Source organism: Oncorhynchus mykiss, chromosome Y (assembly GCF_013265735.2).
Source record: "Oncorhynchus mykiss isolate Arlee chromosome Y, USDA_OmykA_1.1, whole genome shotgun sequence".
Classification (NCBI taxonomy): Eukaryota; Metazoa; Chordata; class Actinopteri; order Salmoniformes; family Salmonidae; genus Oncorhynchus; species Oncorhynchus mykiss.
The window spans coordinates 34,487,994-34,507,582 of record NC_048593.1 but is presented as its reverse complement, the minus strand read 5'-3'; the positions used below and the strand labels follow the sequence as shown (position 1 = coordinate 34,507,582).

Here is a 19,589-nt window from a genome sequence, read left to right as displayed (position 1 = left end):
CCACAGTCTTCTCTTTCAGGGGTTCTGTGATCTCCGTCAGTGGTCTGTGATCTCCTTCAGTGGTTTTGTGATTTTATTCAGTGGTTCTGTGATCTCCTTCAATGGTTCTGTGATCTCCCCCAGTGGTCCTGTGACCTTTAGTGGTTATGTGATCTCTATTAGTGGTTCTGTGATCTCTTTCAGTTGTTCTGTGATCTCATTCGGTTGTTCTGTGATCTCATTCAGTTGTTCTGTGATCTCTTTCAGTGGTTTGGCAGTCTCTTTGTGTGGTTTGATGATCTCTTTCCTAGGTTTGGTAGTGTCTTTATGTAGTTTGGTGGTCTCCTTCAGTGGTTCGGCCTCTTGCTCAATTTTGTTGGTTGTTTCCTTTAACCATCTCTTGCGCCACAGTAGCTAAACGCAAAGTCTCCACTAAGCTTATCCTTATCCACTAAGCTACTTTGCAACTAAACTCAGCAAAAAAAGCAACGTCCCTTTTTCAGGGCCCTGTCTTTCAAAGATAATTCGTAAATATCCAAATAACTTCACAGATCTTCATTGTAAACGGTTTAAACACTGTTCTCATGCTTGTTCAATGAACCATAAACAATTCATGAACATGCACCTGTGGAACAGTCGCTAAGACACTAACAGCTTACAGACGGTAGGCAATTAAGGTCACAGTTATTAAAACTTAGGACACTAAAGAGGTCTTTCTACTGACTCTGAAAAACACCAAAAGAAAGATGCCCAGGGTCCCTGCTCATCTGCGTGACGTGCCTTAGGCATTCTGCAAGGAGGCATGAGGACTGCAGATGTGGCCAGGGCAATAAATTGCCAAGTCCATACTGTGAAACGCTTAACACAGCGCTACAGGAAGACAGGACAGACAGCTGATCGTCCTCGCAGTGGCAGACCACATGTAACAACACCTGCACAGAATCGGTACATCCGAACATCACACCTGCGAGACAGGTACAGGATGACAACAACAACTGCCCGAGTTACACCAGGAACGCACAGACTGTCCGCAATAGGCTGAGAGAGGCTGGACTGAGGGATTGTAGGCCTGTTGTAAGGCAGGTCCTCACCAGACATCACCGGTAACAACGTTGCCTATGGGCACAAACCCACCGTCACTGGACCAGACAGGACTGGCAAAAAGTGCTCTTCACTGACGAGTCACGGTTTTGTCTCACCGGGGGTGATGGTCGGATTCGCGTTTATCGTCGAAGGAATGAGCGCTACACCGAGGCCTGTACTCTAGAGCGGGATCGATTTGGAGGAGGAGGGTCCTTCATGGTCTGGGGCGGTGTGTCACAGCATCATTGGACTGAGCTTGTTGTCATTGAGGTAATCTCAACGTTGTGCGTCACAGGGAAGACATCCTCCTCCCTCTTGTACCCTTCCAGCAGGCTCATCCTGACATGACCCTCCAGCATGACAATGCCACCAGGCATACTGCTCGTTCTACGCGTGATTTCCTGCAAGACAGGAATGTCAGTGTTCTGCCATGGCCAGCGAAGACTCCGGATCTCAGTCCCATTGAGAACGTCTGGGACCTGTTGGATCGGAGGGTGAGGGCTAGGGCCATTCCCGCCTGAAATGTCCGGGAACTTGCAGGTGCCTTGGTGGAAGAGTGGGGTAACAGCTCACAGCAAGAACTGGCAAATCTGGTACAGTCCATGAGGAGGAGATGCACTGCAGTACTTAATACAGCTGGTGGCCACACCAGATACTGACTGTTAATTTTGATTTTGACCCCCCCTTTGTTCAGGGACACATTATTCAATTTCTGTTAGTCACATGTCTGTGGAACTTGTTCAGTTAATGTCTCAGTTGTTGAATCTTGTTATGTTCATACAAATATTTCCACATGTTAAGTTTGATGAAAATAAAACGCAGTTGACAGTGAGAGAACGTTTATTTTTTTGCTGAGTTTACTTACCATTAGCTAAATCTTCCCCCTAACCCTAACCTTAACCGTTTTATCAAACCTGTCCCCTAACCTTAACCCTTTAACTTAACTCCTAACCCTAACCTTAACCCCTGGCCTAGCTTACGCTAGCCAGCTAGCTAACATTAGCGTTAGCCACTTAGCCACTGCGAGCTAACATTAGGCACAACAAATTGGAATTTCATAACATATCATACGTGTTGCAAATTCGTAAAATTATGTACGAATTACAATTCGTAACAAATGATATGAATTGCAATTTGTAACAAATAATACAAATTGCAATTCATAACAAATAATACAAATTGTAATTCATAGCATACGAAATGGATGATGGATATCCACAAATTAAAACATACCATACGAAACTACTAAATGGCGGCTCTCTGATTTACGTACAGAATAATACGAAATGCTCTGAGACCACGTTGTCATTAGACATTGGTCCAGATGGCTGAAGTATGGAAGTCAAGGTCTCATAACTAGAGAATGGGGATATTTGAACTATGTTTTTAGGTTACATTTACAGCAGGCATGGAAGATGCAGACTTTAAGACACATTTCAAGGTGACATAGTTGGACACCTACTACTTGTTCATATTTCCATCCAATCTTTATACACATAGATCTGAAATCTGTAAAAATGGTATAAACAAACTTTTTGTCATTCAAGCTTTGGATCTTATTGCTAACATGCTTTTACAAGCAAGGGTACTAAATGTCCCTAAAATGTCTGTGGCCATGCTGATCAAAGCTGACAAAGCTGAGTAAGCCTCGGTTGCCTCTCAGAGTTACCCTCTGTACAGGCGGTAGGTAGCCTAGTGGTTAAGAGCGTTGGGCCAGTAACCTAAAGGTCGCTGGTTTGTGTCCCCGAACCGACTAGGTGAACAATCTGCCGATGTGCCCCTGGAGCAAGGCACTTAACTCTAATTGCTCCTGGTAGTCGCTCTTGATAAGAGCATCTGCTAAATGACTAAAATGAACAGGGCACCCACTAATGCTCTCATGAAGACATCAACATCAAGACCCTCCTCCTGTACAGCTACAGCAGCCTGTCCAAAACCTGCTCATCTTCCAACACCTCCAATGTTCTCTCAGCGCTCTTCTTCGAACCCTGGATCTACCTGCTGCTCATTGTTGGGATGTCCAGGGCAGAACATGGAAGAACCTGACTGACTTGCACCTTCCTCACACTCAGTGTGGACAACAGCACATTTTTCCAGATACAATCTATTTTTCTTAGAATGGTGAATTGGGCCTCCTCAGTCAATGGTGTGTCAAAGGGTCCTGAACTGTCACAGTGAAAGTAAATGTATGTTTCTCTATTTTACTCAGAGGGAGATGGGAGGAAAATGTCCTATAGGTACTCAGTAATGTAGATCTCTGTTACAGACACCTGTCTAGATGGGCTGCCACGGATACAGATATGAAATGACACACTTGATTGGACACTAATCTGAAACCAACAGAAGGACTGGAATCCATAGAGTCATGATCCATAGGTAATGACTTCTAATATGGGGAAAATGACTAGTCTCCAGAAAAGTTATGGCCTAAACGCAGTGTTATTGGCACTTGTTGGCGAGCATTAAAACATTTTTAAAATGTCAACACCACCACAATTATGTATGTCTAGTGTAAATGTGCCTCACAGACACTTTATGCCATGCTGTGATGTGTTCAACCCCCAGTAACTTACCCTGTTTGCAAGGTATTCTTTGTTGGCTCCAATGTGCTCATGCCTACTCCCTCTGTCCCCTTCTCCTTAGTTTCCTCCTCTAAAGTAGCCCGCAGAGGCCTTTCTGCCTCAGTTACAGCCTCCCTACTGGGAGGACGCTTCATATCGCACGGCCCCTCTTTCTTCTTAACATCTGACTCTGCAGCTGGAGAAATGTCTCCTTCCACTGACACAGGCGTGTCTAACAGCAATGTGCGCTCCATGGTGAAGCTACCGACAGCCTTCGCAGGGAGATCCAGGAGGGGTGTAGTCAATATTGACGGTACACTATCTTTACCATTTTCCTCTTCAATCATCTGTTTTCTAAGTGATTCAGAAGACTGGGTCACTGTGGGCTCTGGGGTAGCAGAAGACTGGGTAGTGGGATCTGGGGTAGCAGAAGACTGGGCAGTGGGCTCTGGGGTAGCAGAAGACTGGGTAGTGGGCTCTGGGGTAGCAGAAGACTGGGCAGTGGGCTCTGGGGTAGCAGAAGACTGGGTAGTGGGCTCTGGAGTAGCATATGACTGGGTAGTGGGCCCTGGGGTAGCAGAAGACTGGGTAGTGGGCTCTGGGGTAGCTGTAGACTGGGTAGTGGGCTCTGGGGTAGCAGAAGACTGGGCAGTGGGCTCTGGGGTAGCAGAAGACTGGGTAGTGGGCTCTGGGGTAGCAGAAGACTGGGCAGTGGGCTCTGGGGTAGCAGAAGACTGGGTAGTGGGCTCTGGGGTAGCAGAAGACCGGGTAGTGGGCTCTGGGGTAGCAGAAGACTGGGCAGTGGGCTCTGGGGTAGCAGAAGACTGGGTAGTGGGCTCTGGGGTAGCAGAAGACTGGGCAGTGGGCTCTGGGGTAGCAGAAGACTGGGTAGTGGGCTCTGGAGTAGCATATGACTGGGTAGTGGGCCCTGGGGTAGCAGAAGACTGGGTAGTGGGCTCTGGGGTAGCTGTAGACTGGGTAGTGGGCTCTGGGGTAGCAGAAGACTGGGCAGTGGGCTCTGGGGTAGCAGAAGACTGGGTAGTGGGCTCTGGGGTAGCAGAAGACTGGGTAGTGGGCTCTGGGGTAGCAGACGACTGGGCAGTGGGCTCTGGGGTAGCAGAAGACTGAGTAGTGGGCTCTGGGGTAGCAGAAGACTGGGTAGTGGGCTCTGGGGTAGCAGAAGACTGGGTCACTGTGGGCTCTGGGGTAGCAGAAGACTGGGTAGTGGGCTCTGGGGTAGCAGAAGACTGGGCAGTGGGCTCTGGGGTAGCAGAAGACTGGGTAGTGGGCTCTGGGGTAGCAGAAGACTGGGCAGTGGGCTCTGGGGTAGCAGAAGACTGGGTAGTGGGCTCTGGGGTAGCAGAAGACTGGGTAGTGGGCTCTGGGGTAGCAGAAGACTGGGTCACTGTGGGCTCTGGGGTAGCAGAAGACTGGGTAGTGGGCTCTGGGGTAGCAGAAGACTGGGCAGTGGGCTCTGGGGTAGCAGAAGACTGGGCAGTGGGCTCTGGGGTAGCAGAAGACTGGGCAGTGGGCTCTGGGGTAGCAGAAGACTGGGTAGTGGGCTCTGGGGTAGCAGAAGACTGGGCAGTGGGCTCTGGGGTAGCAGAAGACTGGGCAGTGGGCTCTGGGGTAGCAGAAGACTGGGCAGTGGGCTTTGAGGTAGCAGAAGACTGGGCAGTGGGCTCTGGGGAAGCTGAAGACTGTGTAGTGGGCTCTGGGGAAGCTGAAGACTGTGTAGTGGGCTCTGGGGAAGCTGGCATCTGGAGCAGCTCTGATTCATCTGAGATGATTTGCTTGTGACCCTCAACTCTGATAATAGCAGCTTCTGGTTTAACATCGTTGTCTGAGCTGAGAGGGCAAACATATGTGAAGGACATCAGTATTATGACACAGTGAATACTTACAGATCAGACACTCAAAATAACTGTAGGACAGGGCCAGGCATTGTCTTACATTTGAACTATTGCCAAGGATTACCACCAGACCATAATTCACACATATATGGTAAACTTGAACTGGGGTATCCCTGAAGTCATCAATTACTCTCAGTGTTATAGAGATGCCTCCCTTCCTTCCACACTTACCCTGTCTCCAGTGATTCTACATCTGGCACTAACATGTTCTCATCTACTTCCCCCTGTTCCTCCCTGAGGACTTCATCTTTGATCATCACTTCTCCAGAGTCCTGCTCTGGTTCCTGATCATTAGCTCATTAGGCCTTCCAGAGTGGAACCTCTGGCTGCTCCAGGGCCACTGTTGGAGGCTGAGGCTGTGGGTCTGTCTTCTCTGGCAGTTCTACATTCTCCATTGCATCCTCAGCTATGGTGTATAATGTGAATCTCAATTGGATCATAGGTTCAAGGACTTCATATTGCGGGGGATCAGACATTTTGGGTGTCTCTAGGCTTACTGGAGTAGCATCCATGGTTTTACCCATAGAAATGGAATAACTACTGTTTGATAGTACATCTACTTCTATGGTTTTATCTACACTGACACTGCCTGATAAGGGAATTGTTTCTGCTTTTGATGACACATGGTCAGAAGAACTGAAAGAGAGACCGAAGGTGACATGGAACAGGACATGGAGTGTGACAGAGGAAATGAGAGTTAGACAATAGAAAGGTTGACAAGGTTAAAGGACATTTCGTAGAGAGGAAAATGCTAATAAGATGTGCTCTCACTTACCGCTCTTTCAGAACACAGTTAGCATCTCTTCTGTGTTCTTCCAAAACGCCTGCCTCCTCTTTCGCTGCGTTCCATTCAGAACTATGTGACTCCTCTACACTCTTGTTCACTTGAACTTCTAGAGTGGCTGATTTGTGCTCATCAGCTTGTGATAATGAGGCCTTCTCATCCCGGGGTTGATGGTCCATATGTTTCTTATCATTCTCTTTGGAGCCCATAACCTCCTCAGTCCATGACGGCCTTTTCGCTTTGATTGGCATTTTCATTTCCTTGTCTTTGCTGGGAGGACCTGCCTTCAGGGCAGCCATGCTTTTCATCATTTCCTTGTCTTTGCTGGGAGGACCTGCCTTCAGAGCAGCCATGTTTTTCATAATTTCCTTGTCTTTGCTGGGAGGACCTGCCTTCAGGGCAGCCATGCTTTTCATAATTTCCTTGTCTTTGCTGGGAGGAACTGCCTTCAGAGCAGCCATGCTTTTCAAATTTTCCTTGTCTTCATCTGACCTGTTGAGGTCATATAAACAAGGTGAATGAGGCACTGGGCTCTGTTTCCCGTGCTTCTTATCAACGGGCTGCTCTAGGCCTTTGGCGTGCTTCTCAGCTGCATCTCCACACGTGATGTTTCCAATCTCTGGAAGTGTCTTTGTGTCAACTGGGCCGTGCTCTACGTGGAGCTCCATTGATGTTGGCACTCCAGTTGACTCTGGATCAGCTGTCCGTTCAACACTGTGGAAAGGGACATTGATGTTAAGGGTCTGAGCATCAATGGAGATATTATTCTCAGAAGTGCGCGCGTGTGTGTGTGCATGCGCGTCCGTGTGTGTGTGTGTGTATATATGTGCACGTGTGTGAGTACACTTGCAATGGCAAACATATTTTTTGTGTTAAGGATGTAAGGATGACATGTTATTATACATCATCACATGAGGATGAGGAAAAAGGATGAAACTGCAGCACAGTGTTAGTGTGTGCTTGTCTACGGAATGTCACACTTACCCTCCATCCTGATGATCCATTCCAGTCATCAAGGGGCTGAATGGTGACCTCTTTACTGCGCCCACTTTTGATGTTTCTTCATCTGCATTGTCCTCCAAAAATAAGTTACCGGCCATGACTGACGGATCAGGCGTCTCTATGATTATGTCATCAAGGTCGAGCTCAGCCAATGGCGGCTTGTCTGCACTAAAAGGTTTTTCGCCCGGGGTTGAGGCAGAGTTGTCCTCTGGTTTGGCAGGTTGAGAAGGCACTTCTTTGGTCTCATTGGATTCCTGTTTAAAGTCAGGCTTCTTTTCAGCCAATGGCATGTTATCAGCACTAAAAGCTCCCAGGTTGTTGGTAGAAGGCTCTTTAGGGGTAGTGCTCTCTGGTGCTTCTGTCTCTGGGCTAGAGAAAGGCCATGGAGGAGGGAGTGCTGGAATAAGCTCTGCTGAGACTTCTGTGTGAATAGGGCCAGGAACACCAGTTGCTAGGTCGCCATCTTGCCCAGAACTGAGGAACAAAGATACTTGGTGTCAGAGCTCAGACGTTGAGAGCAGGGAGGTTGCGGGGAACACAGCAGGCAGGTCACACACATTGGCAGGGTCATGAACCAGTAGTGTTAGGGAGGGTTGTGCTTTATAGAAGGTGAAATGAAAGTAGGTGTAACAAGACAAAGGGGAGGGGGTGAGTAATATGTTGCCACTCTTTACCAATCCTCCCTGTTTGAGGCCATACATAGGCCTATTTCTGCCCTTTATGAATCAACAGGGATCCATCAAGCAGGAGGTCAGATTACAGCGTGTCTCTGCACTATTGCTGTAAAGCTGAAATCATGGCAATGGTTCCTTTTACTCCATAAAACTTTTGTATCCATTGGCATCCATTTTATGGTTAGGCAAAAAATTATAGCAATCAATAGAGACGAAAAAGGCTATTTTTACACCAACAAATAACTTTCAATTCATTATTATTTTTCAAATAATCTTTCTCTAAAACGTTTGGATATTGTCCCATACAATAATCTGTACTCTTACTTTTTGTTAATTTTGCCGACACCGCTGCAGATCCCCAGTGACCCCACTAGACCCCGACTTTGAATACCACTGCCTACTACATCACACAGCAACAAGACAGCAACAACTCCATTTAAAAAGCTGTGAAGTGGCTGTATGTACGGTGTACCATCCCTAGGAACTCACCCTTTAATAGTACTGGCATCTTTCAACCCCACAGCTTTCTCAGCAGAGGCTTGTTGGTTCGTGATCCTGATGGCGCCAACGGTCCTGGGGGAGTGAGGAGACTCGTCCCCTCTCAGAGCCAGGGGAACGGTCTCACTGGACACAGACGCCGTCTGCTGCTCTGACAGTTTCGGACCTAGAGCAATCAGGGAGTAAAACATATAGATTATGCTATAATTAAGCAATAAGACCCGAGGGGGTGTGATCAGGGGTTAGTACAGTTTGCACATTAGACTGATAGTATAACTATAGTGAGAACATGGCAGAATGTCTCACCAAGAGTAGGACTATGGTAGTCCTCTTCTGTGAGAGTCTTCAACTCCCTCTGTAGCTCTGTAAAACACGCACACATCGACACACATCATGTCATGGGGATAACGTACAATATTATGTTATTTCAGTGTGTACAATTACGGCACTCAACAGTGCACAACATGATTTATACAGTATGTAAGTGTTGTTAGAACTGATATTTTACTGGCAGCAGTAACAGAACGTTCTACTCCATTACATATGCAGCAGAATGTGTCATTCTGTCTACAGACAACAGGTACTTTGTGCAGGATATATTCTTAGCTAAGTACACCACTTCATTGGTACTGTGCCTTCAGCACTGCTCACAGGCATTGAAATGAATTGAGTTAAAGCTACATTTGGCCGTGGAATACTGTGGTTGTCTCAGTGCTTTGCCAACAGGTAGTGTCGGGCAAGGGACAAACTGTCCAGAATGGTTTTATTGATGAAACTAGGCTGACGTCTTGGAGCTAGTTGCCCTCCCATGTCCTAATGGTTTTCATGCTGTGAGACCTGTTAGTTCAGTACCTGACTGGGAGGCAGTGAGAACAGCTGAGGCAGGGACAGTAGCAGGAAGCAGAGGGACAGGCTTGGGTAGAGGGTGAGAGAGAGGGGCAACAACTAGGGCAAGTTTATGGTGGGTGTTAGGGTGAGGAGTTGGAGGGTTGTGAGAGAAAAGACATTTGACAGGAGGTGAGGACTTAGGGAAGGGGATGGAAAGGGGAGGAGAGTGAGGGTTACACAGGGCATCCAGGTCTAGGCTAGTCAACAGGAGTACAGGGGGGATAGGGGCCATGGCATCTCTGGGAGAGGGACAGAAATAGGAGGGGGACAGGCCAGAGGGGCCTGACACAGGCCTTGGCCTCCCCCACTCCCTCTGCCGGACTGAGAGAAGAGAGGTGATGAAGGGGATCGACAGAGAGAGAGTAGGGGTGGGATGAGAGAGAGAGAGAGAGAGTGAGAGAGAGAGCGAGAGAGAGAGCGAGAGAGAGAGAGAGAGAGAGGGAGCGAGAAAGAGGGAGCGAGAAAGAGGGAGAGCGAGAAAGAGAGAGAGCGAGAGAGAGAAAGAGAAACAGAATTGTAAGTCAAAGATTGTAGGTAAACAAAGGAAGGGAGAAGAGAAAAATGATATAATTAGTTCAGCAACCAGAATTAAGAGTGAAGACATAGCAGCAAGTCAGCTTGTCTCACGCTCCAATATAATACAACCGAAGAGAAACAAGCTACACAATCTACAGTATAACTACAGAAGTAACACAAAGTTATCAGCTTTGGCTACCTGGCTCAGGGTTTGGGAGCTGGGGTTTCGGGAGCGGTGGGTCTGGCTGGGATAGGGCAGTAAAAGGGTTTTTATCTTGAGGAGAAGCAGCAGCGGAAAAGATAGAGGGGGAGGAGGGACGCTGATAAGTTGAAACAATCTGAGGTCTGAAGACATTTGAGCGATCTGCTGTAGAGGAAGAGGGGGGTGGGGGGGTGGGCATCAGTCATAAAGGACAGGAGAGGACAGAAATATGATAGTGTAAGAAAAAGTACAGCATGAGACACTCAAACCTCTATGAGTCAAACTTAAAGACATATAATGGCTAATGTGATAAAGTAGGTGGCCTTTGACCTATGAACTGCCATGTGTCTGGTACCTCTCTGTGGGTCGGAGGGGGGTTGAGAGATGCTAACACCCCGAGGCTTCAAGTCCACTGCAGGGCCACTCAGAGCCCCTGGGAGACTACTGAGAAAAGACCCAGGTACTAGCAGCAACAAGGAAAGGAAAGGGAAAAGAGGGAAGATAAATAGCAGAAACCAATGAGTGAGAGCGATGACCTGGTGGAAAGAGGGAAGAGAAATAGCAGAAACCAATGAGTGAGAGCGATGACCTGCTGGAAAGAGGGAAGATAAATAGCAGAAACCAATGAGTGAGAGCGATGACCTGGTGGAAAGAGGGAAGATAAATAGCAGAAACCAATGAGTGAGAGAGATGACCTGGTGTAAAGAGGGAAGATAAATAGCAGAAACCAATGAGTGAGAGCGATGACCTGGTCGAAAGAAGGAAGATAAATAGCAGAAACCAATGAGTGAGAGCGATGACCTGGTGGAAAGAGGGAAGAGAAATAGCAGAAACCAATGAGTGAGAGCGATGACCTGCTGGAAAGAGGGAAGATAAATAGCAGAAACCAATGAGTGAGAGCGATGACCTGGTGGAAAGAGGGAAGATAAATAGCAGAAACCAATGAGTGAGAGAGATGACCTGGTGTAAAGAGGGAAGATAAATAGCAGAAACCAATGAGTGAGAGCGATGACCTGGTCGAAAGAAGGAAGATAAATAGCAGAAACCAATGAGTGAGAGCGATGACCTGGTGGAAAGAGGGATGCCTTAAGACGTGCACTGATGTTACTTTGACTTTTTCTAAACCACAATTTCCTGTTAATACTGCAGAGAACATTTCTGTTATCTTACAGTAACACTGGAAGTCTTAAACGAAAGCAAACAGGTTCAAAAGTGCCCCTGGTTGATGCTACTAATCATTTCTATGTTGCTCAAAATCACTCTCATTAGACAGGCCAGACAAACCTACAGCATGCTCTTGCTGGGTGATACTTATGTTGAAAATAATTCAAAGCAATTCATAGGTAAATCAGGGAGTACCATCATGCAGATTGAGAAAGAAGTGAAGCTTCAGTAATCACTTGTTAAGGCAGCATCATTCAGTCTATCTGCCTGGCTGGAGGTACCTGAGCCGCAGCTGGGACGGAAGCTTTTGAGCAGTGGTTGATAGTGGGTAAAGACTGGCACTGAGGGAACTGGGGCTCCTAGGGACACTAATGGCACAGAGGCTGATAGAACTGATGGAACTGGTGGAACTGATGGAACTGGTAGAACTGGTAGAACTGGTGGAACTGAGGGAACTGAGGGAACTGATGGAACTGGGGGAACTAATGGAACTGGTGGAACTGGGGGAACTAATGGAACTGGTGGAACTGATGGAACTGGTGGAACTGATGGAATTGATGGAACTGGTGGAACTAATGGAACTGGTGGAACTGGTGGAACTAATGGAACTGATGGAACTGGGGGAACTGGTGCAACTGGTGGAACTGATGGAACTGGTGGAACTGATGGAACTGATGGAACTGGTGGAACTGATGGAACTAATGGAACTGATCGAATTGATGGAACTGATAGAACTGGTGGAACTAATGGAACTGATGGAACTGATGGAACTGGGGGAACTGGGGGAAATGATGGAACTGGGGGAACTAATGGAACTGATGGAACTGGGGGAACTGGTGGAACTGGTAGAACTGATGGAACTGGGGGAACTGATGGAACTGATGGAACTGGGGGAAATGATGGAACTGATGGAACTGGGGGAAATGATGGAACTGATAGAACTGATGGAACTGGTGGAACTAATGGAACTGGTGGAACTGATGGAATTGATGGAACTGGTGGAACTAATGGAACTGGTGGAACTGATGGAATTGATGGAACTGGTGGAACTAATGGAACTGGTAGAACTGGTGGAACTGATGGAATTGATGGAACTAATGGAACTGATGGAACTGGGGGAACTGGTGCAACTGGTGGAACTGATGGAACTGGTGGAACTGATGGAACTGATGGAACTGGTGGAACTGATGGAACTAATGGAACTGATGGAACTGGTGGAACTGATGGAATTGATGGAACTGATAGAGCTTTTGAGCAGTGGTTGATAGTGGGTAAAGACTGGCACTGAGGGAACTGGGGCTCCTAGGGACACTAATGGCACAGAGGCTGATAGAACTGATGGAACTGGTGGAACTGATGGAACTGGTAGAACTGGTAGAACTGGTGGAACTGAGGGAACTGAGGGAACTGATGGAACTGGGGGAACTAATGGAACTGGTGGAACTGGGGGAACTAATGGAACTGGTGGAACTGATGGAACTGGTGGAACTGATGGAATTGATGGAACTGGTGGAACTAATGGAACTGGTGGAACTGGTGGAACTGATGGAACTAATGGAACTGATGGAACTGGGGGAACTGGTGCAACTGGTGGAACTTATGGAACTGGTGGAACTGATGGAACTGATGGAACTGGTGGAACTGATGGAACTAATGGAACTGATGGAACTGGTGGAACTGATGGAATTGATGGAACTGATAGAACTGGTGGAACTAATGGAACTGATGGAACTGATGGAACTGGGGGAACTGGGGGAAATGATGGAACTGGGGGAACTAATGGAACTGATGGAACTGGGGGAACTGGTGGAACTGGTAGAACTGATGGAACTGGGGGAACTGATGGAACTGATGGAACTGGGGGAAATGATGGAACTGATGGAACTGGGGGAAATGATGGAACTGATAGAACTGATGGAACTGGTGGAACTAATGGAACTGGTGGAACTGATGGAATTGATGGAACTGGTGGAACTAATGGAACTGGTGGAACTGATGGAATTGATGGAACTGGTGGAACTAATGGAACTGGTAGAACTGGTGGAACTGATGGAACTGGTGGAACTGATGGAATTGATGGAACTGGTGGAACTGGTGGAACTAATGGAACTGGTGGAACTGGTGGAACTGATGGAACTGGTGGAACTGATGGAATTGATGGAACTGGTGGAACTAATGGAACTTGTAGAACTGGTGGAACTGATGGAACTGGTGGAACTGGTGGAACTGATGGAACTGGTGGAACTGGTGGAACTGATGGAACTAATGGAACTGATGGAACTGGGGGAACTGGTGCAACTGGTGGAACTGGTGGAACTGATGGAACTGGTGGAACTGATGGAATTGATGGAACTGGTGGAACTGATGGAACTAATGGAACTGATGGAACTGGTGGAACTGATGGAATTGATGGAACTGGTGGAACTGGTGGAACTAATGGAACTGATGGAACTGATGGAACTGGGGGAACTGGGGGAAATGATGGAACTGGGGGAACTAATGGAACTGATGGAACTGGGGGAACTGGTGGAACTGGTAGAACTGATGGAACTGGGGGAACTGATGGAACTGATGGAACTGGGGGAAATTATGGAACTGATGGAACTGGGGGAAATGATGGAACTGATAGAACTGATGGAACTGGTGGAACTAATGGAACTGGTGCATCCATCAGCTCTAGGCCAGAACAAGATGAAGAACAGAACAAGGGGAAGAGAGGCAGGGTACCTATGCCAGGGGGTTTCTTTAGAGGTGCAGGCCTCCTTCCCGGGGGAGGCACCGGGCAAGCAGGAGGGAGAGGAGCTGGCAGAGAAAGTGGTGAAAGAAAACAATGAGAATTAAAAAGAAGGGACAGGAGATAGACTTTTAAAAAATGAAGCGATAGAGTGGGGATGCCATTATTTATTGGAGAGAAAGGAAAGCATCAAATAGAGAGATGAACAACAGAAAGCATCAAAGAAGGTAAGGTTTTATCTGACAATGTATGTATGAGTGTATAATTGAAGTGTACAGTACCTGCGGCAGCTTTGCTAATGCTAGCTCCAGCACTAGACCTCCTGTCTTCCTCCTCATCACTCTCGTTGAAGTCGTCAAGGTTACCGATGTCTGTGGGTTTGACACTCATCAGACTGGCCAGGCTCTGCATGTCTTCGTCCCTGTGGGAGAGTAACACAGCATTGTCATCTAAAATACATAATGAAGTCATTACTGATGTTATTACTGTAGTGGTAATTATGAATCTATCATTAGTGGGATATTATGGGATGGACTCACGTGGCTTTCCCCTCTCTGAGAAACACACAGGACAGGGAGAGCTTCAGAGTGGCCTCCAGCACCTTGACAGACAGGGGCTTCAGCTTCAATGTCAGGTCTTGCTGAGTGGGAGTGGCACTGGCAAACTTCTTCATGTTCACGTCCACTGCAGCCAAGACCTTACGTTGACCCTTTGTCTCCTGCAAGGCAAGCAGCAGGGATACATTCATGAGTGGGCTTTAGTGGTACCATTAGATGATCTTTAAAGAACTTCTATATTTCAATGCTATGAGATATTGTATTAGATGGAGTCAGAAAGTACACTCACACTCTCAATGACAAATGTCCAGTCTTTGTCTTCAAACACATCAGAATGGGGATCCTAGTGGGTAAGTACAGAGATGGAAATGACAGGGGGAAAGGACACATGTTGTTGTACGTTGTCAATTTACATTAGAAATGTCTAAAGATTATTTATCACAGAAGCAAATATCTATGGTGCAGTGTACTCATGAATACCCATGGGATGATATTTACCCTGAAGAGTGTGAGGGAGATATCCACGTTTTCAGGTACGGGCCAAACCACCATCCCCCTGTAGGGGTTCTTGATGCCCGGCTGCCATCCATGAAGCTAAAGAGAGAGATCAAGACAACAAGACTACATCAAAACATGATACAAATGATGGAAATGCATCCCTGCCATCCTGGTGGGATAAGAGATGTGCTGACTTGAGGTAAGTAAAACCATAGTGAGTATTTACCTTAGAGCACATACGCCTATTTCTTCTGGTCCAAACCACCCTGACTTTATCTGGTTGCCTAAAATCAAACAAAAAGGGACAACGAGACAAGAAACAGTGAGAAATGCAATAAATTGTTTTGTAGATTATTTTAGTCCTTACATAATTCAGCATAAGTTATCTTCTATGCCGTTTCAATGTAATAATTTCCACAAAAACACTAATACAAACACCAACACACAAGTTCTCTGTTATTTGTTATGAAACAATTTTCTGAGAAGAACGGGACTGCTTCCCCAGTCAGTGTCATCCCTGGTGGTTTAACTCCAAAGAAACCGTTTGTTTTACACAAACTGAACAACGCAAGGGAATCGTGCCCTAACAGATGTTCTATTCCACAACAGATGACGAAGAGGGTGGATAGCAGACAATCAGCTGGAACCCAATACACACAACCCAAAGGCTGGAAGAGACACAGCATGTGTGTGTGTGTGTGTGTGTGTGTGTGTGTGTGTGTGTGTGTGTGTGTGTGTGTGTGTGTGTGTGTGTGTGTGTGTGTGTGTGTGTATGTGTGTGTGTGTGTGTGTGTGTGTGTGTGTGTCTGTGTGTGTGTCTGTGTGTGTGTCTGTGTGTGTGCCTGTGTGTGTGTCTGTCTAAAGTAAATCTCGGAATCTATTTTACATGACATAATGCATTCATGAAATATGTCATAGGCCTACACAAATGTTTGACTGTTTGTCAGATGTATTGCTATTCTATCGGTCCTCAATGTGTAATATTATACAAGTGTTGCTCGGTCTCCACTGACTGGGAGAAGTTTCCAACCCTTGGTTTGCCTCTTGTGTTTGTTAGATGGAGAAGCTCGGGCTTCTGCAACACAGGAATAATGGAAGGAGGGTGCATTAAGGCCAATGGCACTGCTTTCTTGAGGCCTCTGGGGGCAGGGTACCTCACAAGAGGAAGGACTCATATTGCTCAATCACTTTTAATCTACAGTCTGAAGACCCTCCCATCCTGATCGTTTATGTTTTAACAAGACCCTACCACTTTATTACAACTATATCATGTTATTCTGGGATACAGTTGAGCTGTCTGCTCACTAATATTGCTTGTAAATTGTAATGCACGTGAAACGCAGGCCCTGTTTAATATATTACTATTGTAGGATCTATCTAAAGTGAATTGAAGTTCCTCTAGTGCAGGGGACTCCTTACTGACATAGAGAGTCATTGAGCTAATACAGCCTGTTTAGGAGAACATAGAAAGCAGGGGAACACTCAGTTCTGTCTCGGATTGTTAGAGCAACAGCGCAGGGGGTTGGGGGTTGTTTATAAAACATTGTGGTATCATAGGGCACAGAAATAGACTGACATACTGGGACAGGCAAACCCATTACAACAGGAGAAAGCACACCCATACTCCTTCCTGAGTTACCAGAGGCCAATATGACTCACACCAAAAGAAGGCCGCTGTGTCATGCTCCAGCTGTCATAAACTCAACCAGAGGCAAGACTGATCATTTGTTGAGACTGAAGACTTTGACCCTGACAGCTGCAACCAGTAGTAAGGCTTTCTCAACAACAAAAAACTCCCCCTCATTGGTTCTCATGTTAGAACAGCTTATTACTAAACATGAGATGGAAAGTGTGATCACTCTTCATGTTTCTGTTATTATAAGTGATACCCAGTTCAACTGGAGAGCTTCAAGTTCTTCTGTGTTCACATCACTCAGGATATATCATGGTCCAAACACACCAACACAGTTGTAAAGGCACAACAATGCCTTTTCAGAAGGCTGAAGATATTTGTCATGGTCACTCAGATCCTCAAAATCCTCATGGTCACTTATATCCTCGCGCTGCAGACGGCTATACCGGCCCGCTAATACAGGACTATTAAAGGCCCAGGGCACTTTTTTTATATTCAAAAATGTTTCTTTAAATATTTTGTAATTATTCAGATTTTTCAGGGGGTGCTGCATCCCTCAGCATCCCTACTTCCCGTGGCTTTGACAGCTTCACCATTGAGAGCATCTCGACTTTCTGCATCAACGTTTTGTATGGCAACTGCTTGGCATCTGACCGCAAGGGGGTAGTATGTACGGCCCAGGACATCACTGGGGCCGAACTCCTTGCCATCCAGGACCTTTATACCAGGCAGAGTCAGAGGAAGGCCCTAAAAATTGTCAAAGACTCCAGCCACCCAAGTAATGGACTACAAGCGGTACCTGAGCGCCAAGCCATAAGACTGCTGAACAGTTCATCAAATGGCCACCTGCACAATTTACATTGACACCCTTTTCTTTCTCACTGATATTCTTGCACTGGCTCTATGAACACTCACTGGACTCTACCCATACACTCACTGGTCGGAGATTTACATACACTTAAGTTGGAGTCATTAAAACTCATTTTTCAACCACTCCACAAATTTCTTGTTGACAAACTATAGTTTTGGCAAGTCAGTTAGGACATCTACTTTGTGCATGACCCAAGTAATTTTTCCAACAATTGTTAACAGACAGATTATTGCATTTATAATTCACTGTATCACAATTCCAATGGGTCAGAAGTTTACATACACTAACTTGACTGTGCCATTAAACAGCATGGAAAATTCCAGAAAATGATGTCACGCTTTAGAAGCTTCTGATAGGCTATTTGACATAATTTGAGTCAATTGGAGGTGCACCTGTGGATGTATTTCAAGGCCTACCTTCAAACTCAGTGCCTCTTTGCTTGAAATCATGGGAAAATCAAAAGAAATCAGCCCAGACCTCAGAAAAAAATTGTAGACCTTCACAAGTCTGGTTCATCCTTGGGAGCAATTTCCAAACGCCTGAAGGTACCACGTTCATCTGTACAAACAATAGTACGCAAGTATAAACACCATGGGACCACGCCATCATACTGCTCAGGAAGGAGACGCGTTCTGTCTCCTAGAGATGAACGTACTTTGGTGCGAAAAGTGCAAATCAATCCCAGAACAACAGGACCTTGTGAAGATGCTGGAGGAAATAGGTACAAAAGTATCTGTATCCACAGTAAAACGAGAACTATATCGACATACCTGGAATTTGTGGGCAGAACTGAAAAAGTGTGTGTGAGCAAGGAGGCCTACAAACCTAACTCAGTTACACCAGCTTTGTCAGGAGGAATGGGCCAAAATTCACCAACTTATTGTGGAAGGCTACCTGAAACTTTTGACCCAAGTTAAACAATTTGAAGGCAATGCTATCAAATAGTAGCTGAGTGTAAACTTCTGACCCACTGGGAATGTGATGAAAGAAATAAAAGCTTAAATAAATCATTCTCTCTGCTATTATTCTGACATTTCACATTCTTAAAATAAAGTGGTGATCCTAACTGACCTAAGACAGGGAATTCTTACTAGGTTTGAATGTCAGGAATTGTGAAAAACTGAGTTTAAATGTATTTGGCTAAGGTGTATGTAAACTTCCAACTTCAACTGTACTACACTGAAATTCCAATACACACATACTAAACTGACACTCCAACACACACATACACACACACACACATCGACACACTTTCACACTCTTCACATACTCTGCTGCTACTCTTTTTATTATACACTGCTCAAAAAAGGGAACACTAAAGGGAACACTAAAATAACACATCCTAGATCTGAATGAATGAAATATTCTTATTAAATACTTTTTTCTTTACATAGTTGAATGTGCTGACAATAAAATCACACAAAAATGATCAATGGAAATCAAATTTATCAAGCCATGGAGGTCTGGATTTGGAGTCACACTCAAAATTAAAGTGGAAAACCACACTACAGGCTGATCCAACTTTGATGTAATGTCCTTAAAACAAGTCAAAATGAGGCAATGAGGCTCAGTAGTCTGTGTGGCCTCCACGTGCCTGTATGACCTCCCTACAACGCCTGGGTATGCTCCTGACGAGGTGGAGGATGGTCTCCTGAGGGATCTCCTCCCAGACCTGGACTAAAGCATCCGCCAACTCCTGGACAGTCTGTGGTGCAACGTGGCGTTGGTGGATGGAGCGAGACATGATGTCCCAGATGTGCTCAATTGGATTCAGGTCTGGGGAATGGGCAGGCCAGTCCATAGCATCAATGCCTTCCTCTTGCAGGAACTGCTGACACACTCCAGCCACATGAGGTCTAGCATTGTCTTGCATTAGGAGGAACCCAGGGCCAACCGCACCAGCATATGGTCTCACAAGGGGTCTGAGGATCTCATCTCGGTACCTAATGGCAGTCAGGCTACCTCTGGCGAGCACATAGAGGGCTGTGTGGCCCCCCAAAGAAATGCCCCCCCACACCATGACTGACCCACC

General features: G+C 46.3%; 1 protein-coding gene across 4 annotated transcripts in view; it reads right to left on the bottom strand.

The window, feature by feature from the left end:
• The window catches only part of ehbp1l1b (EH domain binding protein 1-like 1b), a 37,694-nt gene that overhangs the window by 8,574 nt on the left and 9,531 nt on the right, over positions 1-19,589 (bottom strand). The window contains exons 2-12 of one of the 4 annotated variants that reach the window (XM_036968041.1): positions 15,280-15,337; positions 15,054-15,149; positions 14,845-14,898; positions 14,538-14,716; positions 14,280-14,419; positions 9,347-9,703; positions 8,801-8,857; positions 8,486-8,660; positions 7,305-7,796; positions 6,312-7,034; positions 3,636-5,471 (exon numbers count right to left, since the gene is read on the bottom strand). In XM_036968041.1, the coding sequence (XP_036823936.1) occupies positions 3,636-5,471; positions 6,312-7,034; positions 7,305-7,796; positions 8,486-8,660; positions 8,801-8,857; positions 9,347-9,703; positions 14,280-14,419; positions 14,538-14,716; positions 14,845-14,898; positions 15,054-15,149; positions 15,280-15,337 (4,167 nt within the window). Of the gene's footprint in view, positions 1-3,635; positions 5,472-6,311; positions 7,035-7,304; positions 7,797-8,485; positions 8,661-8,800; positions 8,858-9,346; positions 9,704-13,991; positions 14,067-14,279; positions 14,420-14,537; positions 14,717-14,844; positions 14,899-15,053; positions 15,150-15,279; positions 15,338-19,589 lie in introns of all 4 variants that reach the window. The other 3 variants (XM_036968042.1, XM_036968043.1, XM_036968045.1) reach the window with 3 other exon arrangements.